Raw genomic sequence first — 12,586 nt, 5'->3', positions numbered from 1 at the left:
TGAATAAGTGTTGAAAGCCTTTTAAATGTCTGACTTTCATCATAGGTGGGACAGGTGGTGTCCATGTATTGGAGAGTGCGCCTCAAAACACACCTGGAAAATAGTGAGGGAAGCAGGACGCGGCAAAGGGAGAAGTTGAATCTTGATGCAGTTGCCAGAGGAACTGGCCAATTTCATGAGGAACTCTGAGGTGGGGGTGGCCCTTCAGAGACCCCAAATTGCGGCAAGAAGGCTGGGCTTTGTACCCCCTCACTGGCTGCATGTAGATGTAAGCTCAGGTGAGGCAGCTTCCTTGAGGGCAATTCCTAGGGAAGGGACTCAGCTGTGGGAGGAGCCTCTCAGTCCTGAAGGATGGGGAGGGACAGGCTGTGAACCACAATATCCACTAACTCCCTCGTCACCAGCTAATAATGAGACCTACATTATTTTAAATTATTTATTTTTTTCTATAGTACATCTCATTCAAATCATACAATAGTCTGATACATTTTTTTCTCAAGCACAACTGATATTCATTTCAGATGCTTTTTCTTTCTTTCCTTCTTTTAATCTTATAAGATGGATAAAGATATTCACACTTTAATGGACAAAAACATCACTCCAAGTTTATTAAAAATACAGCTTCCCTGACCCCAGTCCCAGAGCTGAATATCTGGGGTAGGACCTAGGGATGCAGAATTTTAACCAATCCCCATCATTCTGCTGCAGGTGGGTCTTGAACCATCCTTACAGGAACACTGCTTGGGATTTGTCTGTTATCTACTGGAAGCAATTTCAGAAAATCTAGGAATAATTAAGTATACAGAAATAGCTCTTCTATAAAATTTCCATATAAAAATAATGGTATTTATTTACAAAGTTTGAGATACTACAAAATAATACATCACGTTAGGTTAGGTACTTCAATCTAATAAAGTCTACATTAGGCAAGTCAGATGTGGTATTTGCATTTTCCCCTTAATTGTCTTGTTTATGCTGCTTAAAGCATGTGGCACCATGATGTTTCCTTCATGCAGAAAAAAGCAGAACTATATTTTCTGGAAATAAAACCTAATAGCACATGATCAAAGCATCTCCAAATGAAAAGGTGAACAAACAAGGTGATTTGGGCTCACAGCTTTGTTTTTTTGTTTTCCATCTAAAAGTCAAGTGTGGTGGTGGTAAACAAAATACCTCCAGGAACTCACAGTATTGCACTGTGCTCCTCAGAGACAGGCCCCCTGAGCAGCCCGTGCAGTTGGCTAGCTGGTAATTCCATTTTCCAGGACACTGGAAGGTTGACCCTGTCATCGTATTAATGGGAAAAACAGAACTGCGACTGCTCAGGAGTCTCTTAGCAGAAAAGTAACTGGGTTCTCAGAGACTTTTTAGTATAAAAAAAAAATCTTTTGACTCCCGTCGTGAACAAGCAAAACCAGACCTCGTCTTAGTAGATGGTGCCTGGCATGTGAAGATGACGCACTGGTAAGTGACAAAATGGTGAGCTTGAAGTGATGGGTTTTAAAACCAATGTGATCTGGGGAAGTTTCCTTGATGAGACAGACATGGACAGAAAGGTCAGTTGGTAACTTAACCTCTCAAGCCCCCCCCCACCAATGACCAGTGTAATGCCAGTCGTTGTCCATGGAGGGTTTCTTTCCAGATGTGACTGTCTAAACCTGGGGTCTTCTGAGTTGACAGAGGCCCAAAGCTGACACCAGCCTCACGCTGGGACTCACACTTCTGCTCCTTGGCTGTTTAGCACTTGGTGCTAAACCCAGACTGCTAAGCCCAAAGCTGTCTGGAGGGGTTGTGGTGAGGGTGTGGTTTTCAGGAGGGAACGTGGTCCTCCCGGGAGGAAGAAACTCTGGGTTGTGGTACAGACTGTTAGGTAGTCAAGCACTTGGCCTGCTTCATGTCTTAATGAGCTGGGTGGAGAAGGGGTGAGTCCTGCTGTTTCAGCTACATTGGTTATAAGCAGGGAGGACCAAAGTCTGACCACTGAATAGCAAGGGGTCAAGACATCACTGGTCTGTAGGCCTTTCTGCGAAGCAAAGGCCATAGAAGAATGAGACAAGCGATTACCTCGCCTGAGAACAGCTACACAGAATACATGTAATAAACGAGTCTTCTCTCTCAACACCATGGTGAACGGATGGACGTCTGCTACCAAGTGTGTTCCTGCACTTGTCAGGGACTCTCAAGGCATAACTGGAAGGTCTGAATTGTGTGCCCCACTTTTTCTTCCTTAGTATAGTGTGAGGGCAGAGGTATGTGGTCAAACTGGCCCCCAAAGGTTATCTAAGCATAACTTTTCAGCAATATTTTGGTTATGTAAAGGGACTAATTCCTGAGGAATGTTGCAATTTATGTGGATATTTAGCTTGATTTTTTTAAAAAGGTAAAATCTTAAAAAAACATCAGACTTTTTCCTTTGGAAGAATAGAGTTTGGCTTGAGTGGAAGTTAAACAAAGTAACTGAACACTGTATATTGACTGTGAATGGGGGGGGGCAAGGAGGCACATTTCTGAGGACCCTGCAAACTGCATGGTGCCGGCCCCTGGCACACAGTGGGTCTTCGATACATACATATGATCATCACTGTTTGGGAACCATGCTTTGGGTGCATGAAAATGGGGAACTTATTGGGAAAATGGTTCATTTGTAGTCTTTTGCTCCATTAAAGACAGTCCATATGCAGAAAAGATGACCTTCTGTGTGTCCAATACAAAAAGATCTTTATGTATCCAATAGCTTGCAAAACTAAAACACCTACAAAAGTGATTATTTGTCTACTGTGTGGTTCAATTGGAAGATAACGAAGCTAATAATGAGAACTACATGGGTTAGAATGCTCTCTTGGTTTATGGATACTGCTGGTAGCTAAGTTTGGTTTTCTTTTAAATCCTAAGAATTCCTTGAGACTCCAAAATGTATGCTTAAAACTGGAACATTGTGGCCTTTGGAACTGAGAAGATTGAAAGTGTCATGGTAAGAAGGTATGAGATGTCTTTCAATCCTCGGAGTCGGCACCCATTTATAACTTTCACAGGAGGCATTTCCTGGCCACCCCCAGCCAAAAGAGCCTTTTGTCCACTGTCCCATCACCCTGTCATTTTCTCTGTAGCACTAACCAACCTGAATGTTTTATGTTCTGTATTCACTCAAAACTTACTGAAGGATTAAACCTTTACATTCACTGTCCGAGCCCCACCTTAACTTCTAAGGCCATACAGTCTTAGGGTCCATCACAGAGTTGTTGGGTAGGGGCACTGCTCTTAAGCGTTTATGGGGAAGGAGCTAGATAGGTATTTAAAGGGCCCAGAAGTGAATGACTGCTAAGCTAGACAGTGTGGTTGTGGTAGAAACAGCTGAGGCAGTTCCCTTTCTTTGCTAAACCTGCTCCCACAAACACCCACTCCCACGGTGCATGACTGTCCCAGGGGCTTATGTTTCAGCTACACTCGGAGCAACTTTGCTGTCTCTACGACCCAAGGAGCCAGAAAAGAACTGGTATAGAAACCGGCCGACTTACAGATGTGTGTAGGGCTAAAGCAAGCCCCTCCTGGTGAGTACCTCCGTTGGAATTACCCGATAGGGGCTGATCTGTGTTTGAGGACTGACCCTGGCGTTATTTTTCAAGTATGGCAGAGTGTGCTTACCACTGTAAATTTTGCTAATGAGGGGAGTTACCGTCTTTCATCCTGGTAAAAATGGCAGAGACTACATCAAGTTTTCTCCCCATTTCTGTACGGAATTAACTTGAAGGAAACACAACACGTGGTCATCATTTGTCAAGTTTTCCAGGGGCAGTGGGCATCCCGAGAGGTGAGGAACCACTGTCAGCACCTCTTTTCCTGCTCCCGCCCCAAGGTCCTGCATGAGCATAAGGCACAGTTTACACCAACACTTACTGAAACTGCTTTCATCACATTGTCATCACACGAGAAGACTAAGTGGATGAGAGATTCACAGAGGGGAAGGGTGAAGGGAAGCCCGGGCAGGTGCCTGGCGCGTAGCACTGCTGTGAACCCCGGCAGCGCCGCCCTGCCACAGAAGGGCCCGATGTGGCAGGCCGGTGCTGCGGACGCAAGTGCTAAATGGAGCAAGGGTTTTCTGACGAGTAATACTACGCACCTGAAAGGGTAACAGCTAACCTGGCACTAGATGGGGGGAAGGCCTCTCGACTTCCCCAGGCAGCAGTGTGACCAGCGCCCTCCGGAGGAGTGTCCATGTGTGCACACGCATGCACGCAAGTCCCCCCAAGTGCTACACCTGTGAGGAAGTCTGGATGCTGTGGCCACAATTTCCTAACCCTTCTCCACTTTGATTGCTGTATGAAATTGTGACTGAGTGCTGAACTTAGATCCGGATAAATCTGTTTAGGGAAGGTACACGAGAATAACAGAACTTATCTTTCTAAACGCCCCAACCTACTTTTCTGCTCAGGTGAGACTACACACCAGCGACGTGTACTGGTGGCCACAGTCGCCCCCAAACAATACTGAGGATCAGAGGCCATTTCCAGTCACACACCACACACCAAGGCTGGGATGGCCGATGACGGGGCACCCATAATGATGAGTCTTTGGTTGCTTTTTCTTTTAAACCCATATTTTATCAATTTAAAGCACTAAAGCAGCAGAGAAAAAGAGAAGGGGAGGGGACAGGTGGGAAGGGAGCGGTTTCCCGAGAACTCTATCAAAGCTTTTGCTTTCTAGTGGAGGACTTATGACTATGTACCTGTCATGAAGGTAGATGTCCACGTGTAGGGACCTATAGCACAATACTGTGAAGACTAAAAGGCTAGCTGTGGCCCTTGACCTCTCCAGGTCCCTGCGGGGCCCATTTAAGTACCGAGAGACATGTGTGTTAGTGAAGGAGGCAGCCTCTTAAAGGGCAGTTTGGAAGGAAGCCCGGTTTTACCCCAGGTGACAAGCTCCCGGTCAGAAATGTCTCCTGGAGGCCGACGGGGACCTGCAGTGACCTCTGCTCTTTCCAGCTCCTTCCATCTGCCCAGCCTAAGACGTGTGCCCCGGAGCTTGGGCTGAGAGGCATGCTCTAAAAACTGCCTCTCAAGCTCTCTTACCCCTTCAACACTCTGAGCCTGCACTAGAGCTTATTTCTGACAGAATGAGTTTTGTCTCAAAGGAACTTAAAGTTGTAAGTTTCTGTGTATCCGTTTTTATGGCCTGATCAGAATTTCAGGGCAGCCAGGCCTTTCACCTCCGGCCCACTGTGAGCACAGTGGCACAGCTATAAAAAGGCATCCCGAGGCGCACCTACGTCTGCCCCGTGGGATTCAGGAAAGGATGGATTTGGGCAGAGCTCAGTGCTGGGCCCAAAGGTGCTAGATGCATACTCCAAGGCCAAACCCAAACGATTCAACACAAAGATTTAGAGTTAATTTCCCATTATTACCTGCTCCTCTTTCAAGGCCTTAATGTGACATTAGGCCTGGCTGCGGTGGCAGTGTCTCCACACTCCTCTATTCAGAGAGCAGTGACTGAGCACAATGCAGCATTCCTGGCAGCATCTCCGGTTATGAAACAACACCCTGGGGAGTGCACTACAGTAGTCCGACCACGGGAGAGGTCAACATTTTTTTCAGTTGTTTCTGTGAAATGCTACATCAGGTTTGTTCGAAATGCAATTTACCCAGGAATAAACCCAATAAGGTCATTCTGATTCATGAAAATGTACAAAAGGTGACATGTACAGGAAAACATTGCTGCTCATATTCTGGAAACAGACTTATCTTTTGACAGTAATGACATTAAGTTCATTTTCATCAACTGGGTGAAATCACTGGGATGAAATCATACAATTACTGCAAGGAACTGTACGCAAGCAATTCGGTCACAGGAATTTGTTTCTTTGTTTTAAATGAAAACGCTGTATGAAACGCATAGCTTTGATTAAAACTATAGACAGGATTTCCTCTGTAAAACTCCAGAGTTAGAATGCTGGCGAAGGCAGTGCTGGCAAGGTCGTTAATGCACGTGGAAATGCTATTCTACGTTGGCTTCCAGAAGTAGCCCTAAACAACTACCCACCAACGCGGTGGCTAGTAATGCTCATTTCAGTTTTACTATAAATTATTCTACATGTCACTTAAGTACTTAAGAATTCGCGCTCGCTCCTTTCTAGAAGCCATCTAAGGCAGCTGATGCGTAAAGCACCTCAACTAGATTTTCGAGTAGTTCAGCAGTTCAGTCTGTGCTCCAGAGGCCACAAGGGCTGCCATGTACACCCCTCGCTGTACAACTCACCCCCGCCCTGGGAACTCTTCAGGTTCATGTGTGCCTGTAAAAGGCAGCCTGGGCACAGGAGAGAAACACGAGAAACATGAGCAGCAAGGGCTGTTCACTGGAGCAGTCTTAATTCTAAGGAGGGTCACGTGAGGGTGGGGGACACAAAGATCTCACCCACCTCACGGAAAATAAATGAGGTTCATTCATGCTGCCAATTGTCTGGGACTACCCCCTCTCTATCACCTCGGAAAGCACACACTGTTTGAGATGTGACCTACTGCTCTGCTGTTCAGTTTTCATTCACGCTACGTTAGTTTTCCTCTCACTCATATCGGCTTTCCTGGAATTTGTTTACTGTGTTTCCCTAGTTTTCATTGAACACGCAGAGGCAAGGGCTGAAGCAATCATTTCAGAAACAAGAGCTCACAGTACAGACACACAGGAGCATCAAATACGAAAATGTGGGTTTTCTCCTGTCTTTATTCTGGGGAGGAGGAGTCCTCCTCATCCTCTTCCTCGTCTTCGTCGTTGAACGAACAGGGGGTCTCGCCTCGGGACTCGGAGCAGTGAGAGGCCGCACTGCTGGACTGGTGACTGTTTGGGGCAAGGAACTGCCCAGTTGCTAAGGCCACTTCAGCATCCAGGCATAACCCCTGGTTTACACTAGCAAACAATTAAAAACACACAGGCTCATTGAGTGGCATATGTTTTAAGCTTTGTAAAACAGGAGTAAAAACATGGGAAAGGAGGTGCCACCGGCGAGCTCTGCCAAAGTCTGCTCAGGACCTGTGCCGGCAGTGACATGCTGGCTCTCCCCTCCAGGGAGGGCCAGGGCTCCGTGGCTTGCCTTTCTAACCCTGAAAAAATACGTACCTTGATTGGGACAAGGTGGCACCAGTGGTCAGGTCTAAATTTGAAACTGATTGGGTAGAGTTCAAAAGTAGTCCCTGATTTAACCAAGAAGGTCCTGTGGAGATATCTACAGGAAAAAAACAAAAGCAGAAGATGCAGGCGCTAAGTTCTGTGGCTGCCGTTGTTACCGTGTGAGGAAAGCTGACAAGTAAGAACATAAGCCTATTCTAAATTACAGCTAGACGGGTCTCCTGCCCTAGGAAGAACTTGGGGGGGGGGTGGGATACAGAAGGCAGACTACAGCGAGAAATAATTCAAATTAAACCAACGACAGACTCTCACTCTTTTTTTCCCAGTAAGAACTCGAGAGGGCAGCTCCCTGAGTACAGTAATCGCTGCACTCTCCTGGACGCCTGCGTCCTCCTCACAAGACAACACTTGGGCTGTGGTGTAACAGCCAAACCCAGGTGCGCGCAATGCGAAAGTCAAATCACAAGTATCGTAGGTAAGCAGGACAGACACATTTTGGCCAAAACCCCCACTGCACCACCTCTTTCAAGTGCCCCTGGGGAATTCCGTGCTATTAGTCATCAAAGAGCTATTCTTTTTCCTGGTATCCTTTGCTTATTACCCAAACTAACCTTTATTTTAAAAGGTCATAAGCAGTTGTGTTTTTAATGACAGTGAGATAGGTACCACTGTGTCCGTCTGCATGAAATATTTTGGGCATATTCTTTCAATCTTATTTTCTATGCATGCATCATATTTCTCCTATCACAACCCTGATCAACTTATTTTAATTTTACTTGTTTAATACTTGTCTCCTTATCTAGAATGTTAGCTCAAAGAAGGCAGTGACTGGGACATCTAAAATCTAAACGTTACTGAATAAGTACAGCCTCTTTCAACAGTGAGTTTACAAAATAGTTTATATATATTTATATATATATATATTAGTAATACATTCATATTAAATGTTATGTTACATTATATTAAATACATTCTAATATATATAAGAAATACATTCTTAAAAAGAAATTCTTTGAGTTACATTATAAGATTGAATGTACACTCAGAAAATGTAAATTTGCCAAAATGAGCTTTTATTATATTTAATCAAAAGTTTCATAATTACTGTGCAAAAAAATAAATAAATAAAACTAAGTGTATGGGGATGGGAAACTGCTGTCCTGGCACTGTCTGACCATGTGAGGCTTCCTACGTTGGAAAAAAAAGTAAGCTAAATGACTACATTGATTTTAGAACGGCCTTGTGAACCTTTTTCTTCACAGGCAAACTAAGGCAGCTGTGAAAAAAAGACCTTCAATTCTAAGAATAGCAGACTTTAAATACATTAAATAACAACTCTGTACAAGACAAAATTAAAGCCAGAATCCCATGCTGAATATGAATTAGCATATATGGAAACTTTCTGTCAGAAGACAGCTATTTATTTGTTTGTGAGCATAACACATTACATTTTCTTTTTACAATGGCTTTGACAAGCATACGTTTCTATCACGTTATAATAGGAACTACACAATGGTTCTCACAATCTTCCTCAAGAGCCCCTCTGTCCCTTCACACACTAAAGGCACACGTTTCTTTTTTTGAACTAACCAGAAAGTCTGTACCCCGGTCTGCCAGTGAGGTCATGAAGAGATAAAACCACAGAGCCTGCCTAACCGCCCTGAGCTTTTATAATGAGAATAAGCTAAAATGAAGTCCTGGCGATTTATTGAGTAAGCCCTTTATGGAGACCCTGCTGGACTGGGCTGCTAATACCACAGCAGGTCCTGCTCTGGGAAAGAGTGGGGAGAACGGAGCGGGCGTGTGGAGGGACTGGTTGGCTGAGGGGCAAGGAGATGGGGGTCACATTTGCAGGAAGCGGATGGTGCCAATTTAAAAACTAAATCCCGTAGAAACCAAATCTCAAATCAATAGACATTTGTGTTGTGACCAAAGGGCCAAAACCATAAAGCAAATTAAAAACTACTTCTTCATTTATATTTAATATACCTTAGAACTAATGCCTGTAAAAAACTATGTGAAATTCTAGGTGGTAATATTTATAATGAAGGAAATTGCCAAAAGCAAAGTCAGAGAAGCATTGTTTATACATCCAAATTATATGTGCAGAATTTACTACAGTCTTAGGATTTAGGACAATCATAAAGAAGATTTCTGAATCAGTGAAAAAAAAACTGAATTACAGAACATGCAAAACATGTGCTTTTGTTTTTAAATATACTCTTTTAATTCTCAATAATAAGATAAAGAACCCAATTTTAAAATGGGCAAAGGCTCTGAATAGCTATTTCTCCAAGGAAGATATACAAATGGCCAATAAGCACATGAAAAAATACTCAACACCATTAGTCATTAGGGAAATGCAAATTAAAACCACAGTGAAATATCACCTCACATCCACTAGGATGGCAATAATAAAAAAGATGGACAATAACAAATGTTGGGAAATTGGAACCCTCATGCACTGCTGGTAGGATTATAAAAATGTACAACTGCTTTAGAAAATAATTTGGCAGTTCCTCAAATTATTAGTTACCAAATGACCCAGCAATTCTACTCCTGGTTATACACCCAACAGAACCGTAAACTTATGTTCACACAAAAACCTGTACAAGAATGGTTATAGTAGCATCATCTATAATAGTCTAAAAGTGGAAACAATCCAAATGTCCTCCAACTAAATGAATGGTTAAACAAAATGGGGTGTATCCGTGCAATGGCAATAAAAAGGGATGAAGTACTGACATGTCACAGCACAGATGAACCTTGAAAACATTCTAAGTAAAAGTAGTCAGTCACAAAGGCCACATGTTGTAGGATTCCATTTACATGAAGTGTCCAGAATGGACAACTCCACAGTGACAGAAAGTCGATTAGTGGTTGCCAGGAGCGGGGAGGAATAGGGACGAGTGGGTAGGGAATGACTGCTGATGTGTATGAGATTTCTTTTTGGGATGAAAAACATGTTTTAGAATTAGTGGTGATGATTGCACAACCTTGTGAATATACTAAAATCCACTGAACTGTACACTTTAAAATTGTGTATTTTATGGTATGTGAATTAAATCTCAATTTACAAAACTTACAACACACCACCATTTCACATCCACCTGACTGGGAAAATAGAGTACTTCCGCTTTGCAGGTGAGAGTGTAACTTGGTAGAAACAAAATGGTCACTAGGATATAATTACAGCAGTGTTCAAGGTAGCACTGGGTTTTTTTGTTTGTTTGTTTTCTTAATATCAAGAAATGAGAAACAAAACTGAAGGTTTACATTAATAAAATGAATAAATAAATTGTGATATATTCACATAATAGAATTCTATACAGCAGTAAAAATGTATGAATTACGGCTCTATTAAATCACATGGGCAAATGTAAGAAAGTGATGCTGCGTGAAATAAATTAAATCACCAAATATGTCACCGTGATTCCACTTACATGAAGGTCAAGGTAGACAAAACGAAATAATAAATTGTTTCCAGTTTACGATGTTTGTGTTTGGATCTCTCAATGAAAGCAAGTGATGATACACAAGAAATTCAAGCGAGCGGTCACATTTAAAGAAGTAGGAAAGGGCACAGAAATGAGGGCAGGCAAACGCGGGACCTGAACTATTAGGTTGGTGCAAAAGTAACTGCGGTTTAAAAGGTTAAAAACAACTGCAAAAACCGCAATACTTTTGCACCACCCTAATAATTTTCTATGAGAAAAAAAGAAAGGTTTTCACAAGCTAGGGTTTGACATTTATCAGGGGCAACATGTGAAAGCATTAGTCAACATACCTGTGATATAACCTTCTAAAGCCTTTGGCACCAGTGATTTAGCAAGTTTCAGGTCCTCCAGGGAGCATTTGCCTGACTCCAGGCCAAAGGACATCCCCATCCGCTTCAGCACTTCTATGTCATCATGGATCTCAAAGGTGTTGTCAAAATTAAAAAGATACTCAAACCTGCATCAGGAAACAAAATTAGTACAGGGTTTTCCATGGTGTTGGGGAATTCTGAACAGCTGGTACTCTATAAATTACACACAAGAATGAAGGCCTAAGTTCAGCTATGTTAAGAGCAGTAAGAGTCATTCTGCTGTGCTCAGGCTAAGGACATCTCAAAGACAGCACTTTCCCAACGAAAACCACTGGCCTGTGACCGACAAAAGGAGTCCATAAACCTCAGCCGTCATCAAGCTGTTGCAAACGGGAGGTAGAAATTCTGGTCTAAATTCAATACCTTTCTAAGCTGTTTACAGATTTGTCACCAATTGTAAAACATTAAGAAAGCCTTCCAGTATAACATAATTCTGCTATGAGTTGGCCTATTAGGATTGAGGAAAGAACATTTTGGATGCTTATTTCACTTTCATGAGTCCAGTGTTAGCTATAGCATTACTTTAGATGAGCAATAAGTGGAAGACTATTTCACAAATTAACCAATCCCCAAGCCCTGTCTCGAGGGACCAAGAAGTAAAATATCTTAGCGGCGAAAGTAGGAAGAAGTGGTCCTTCTGACTCCTAGGCAGGCTAGGCCCTGGTGCACCCACAGCTCTCAGATCTACAGGGACAGAGTGCAGGTACATGTTCTGGGACAATGGTGGGTTTCCACTGTCATGTTCTATTAAAATCACGTGAGGGTAAAACTTTTTACACTAGATATTAGATCAGGGCAAAAATTACAATTTAAAGCAAAATGCCGCATTTAGAGAATTTAAAGTACATGAACTGGAATAAAGTACATTAACAAATTTCTAGAAAAAAACCTAGACAAAAAATGTAGAGATGACTTCAGACACAGATTAAAAGCAGATGGTTTTGTAAATTTAATCTTCCTAGCGGGAAAGCCTCCTGGCTAATTAAGGGGAAAAGATTGCATCACTAAAGTAACTGAAAGACAAGGCTTTAGGACCTACCTTGAATAACAAGCTTCTACAAGATTCTTAAAGCCTCCTTCTCTCCACACAGGGAGGGGCCAGGAAAGAGCATGAGTCAGTAACCACCCAAAGATGCAAACTGTACTAGACCCCAGCCTGGGGTGAAGAGTCCATAAAACCCTTAGGCCAATGACTCCACGATTCCCTGCTACTCCTTTTAGACCAAAGAAGAGAATTTAATAATCCCCCACAAAATGAGAGACTAACTAGAGAGAGTAACTAGAATTCTAACAGGGTTTTCTTTCCCCTCAGAAAATATGTTAACCATTCTCTAAAATTGTTTTATGTATGCTAGTTTTTTTTAGACATAGATTTTGGTAAAGAATTTGCAAGTGTGTGAATAACTATACAGACATCTACTATTTACTGACCACTAAGCTGGTCCTTCATGACTATATCTATAACTTTTATAAAACAGCAACTTAAATACTATAATTCTTATTTTGATGGAGGAAGGCAAGAGATCTGAGAGCTTAAGAAAGTATGTAGCTAGAGGAAAACCTGCAAAACGGATCTTCTCACTTCACAGCCTGCTCGGTCTC

General features: G+C 42.7%; 1 protein-coding gene across 12 annotated transcripts in view; it reads right to left on the bottom strand.

The window, feature by feature from the left end:
- Nucleotides 1-446: 446 nt before the first annotated feature.
- Nucleotides 447-12,586, bottom strand: part of TFDP2 (transcription factor Dp-2) — a 152,646-nt gene continuing 140,506 nt past the window's right edge. For 7 of the 12 annotated variants that reach the window (XM_081072978.1, XM_081072979.1, XM_081072989.1 and 4 more), the window contains 3 exons: nt 10,904-11,070; nt 7,108-7,213; nt 447-6,897 (listed from right to left, as the gene is read on the bottom strand). In XM_081072978.1, the coding sequence (XP_080929104.1) occupies nt 6,714-6,897; nt 7,108-7,213; nt 10,904-11,070 (457 nt within the window). In that variant the 3' untranslated portion in view covers nt 447-6,713. The remainder of the gene's footprint in view (nt 6,898-7,107; nt 7,214-10,903; nt 11,071-12,586) is intronic. The other 5 variants (XM_081072983.1, XM_081072980.1, XM_081072984.1 and 2 more) reach the window with 1 other exon arrangement.

Source organism: Rhinolophus hipposideros (assembly GCF_964194185.1).
Source record: "Rhinolophus hipposideros genome assembly, chromosome: 14".
Lineage (NCBI taxonomy): Eukaryota > Metazoa > Chordata > Mammalia > Chiroptera > Rhinolophidae > Rhinolophus > Rhinolophus hipposideros.
The sequence above is the reverse complement of the archived record's forward strand: the minus strand, read 5'-3'. Positions and strand labels throughout refer to the sequence as shown.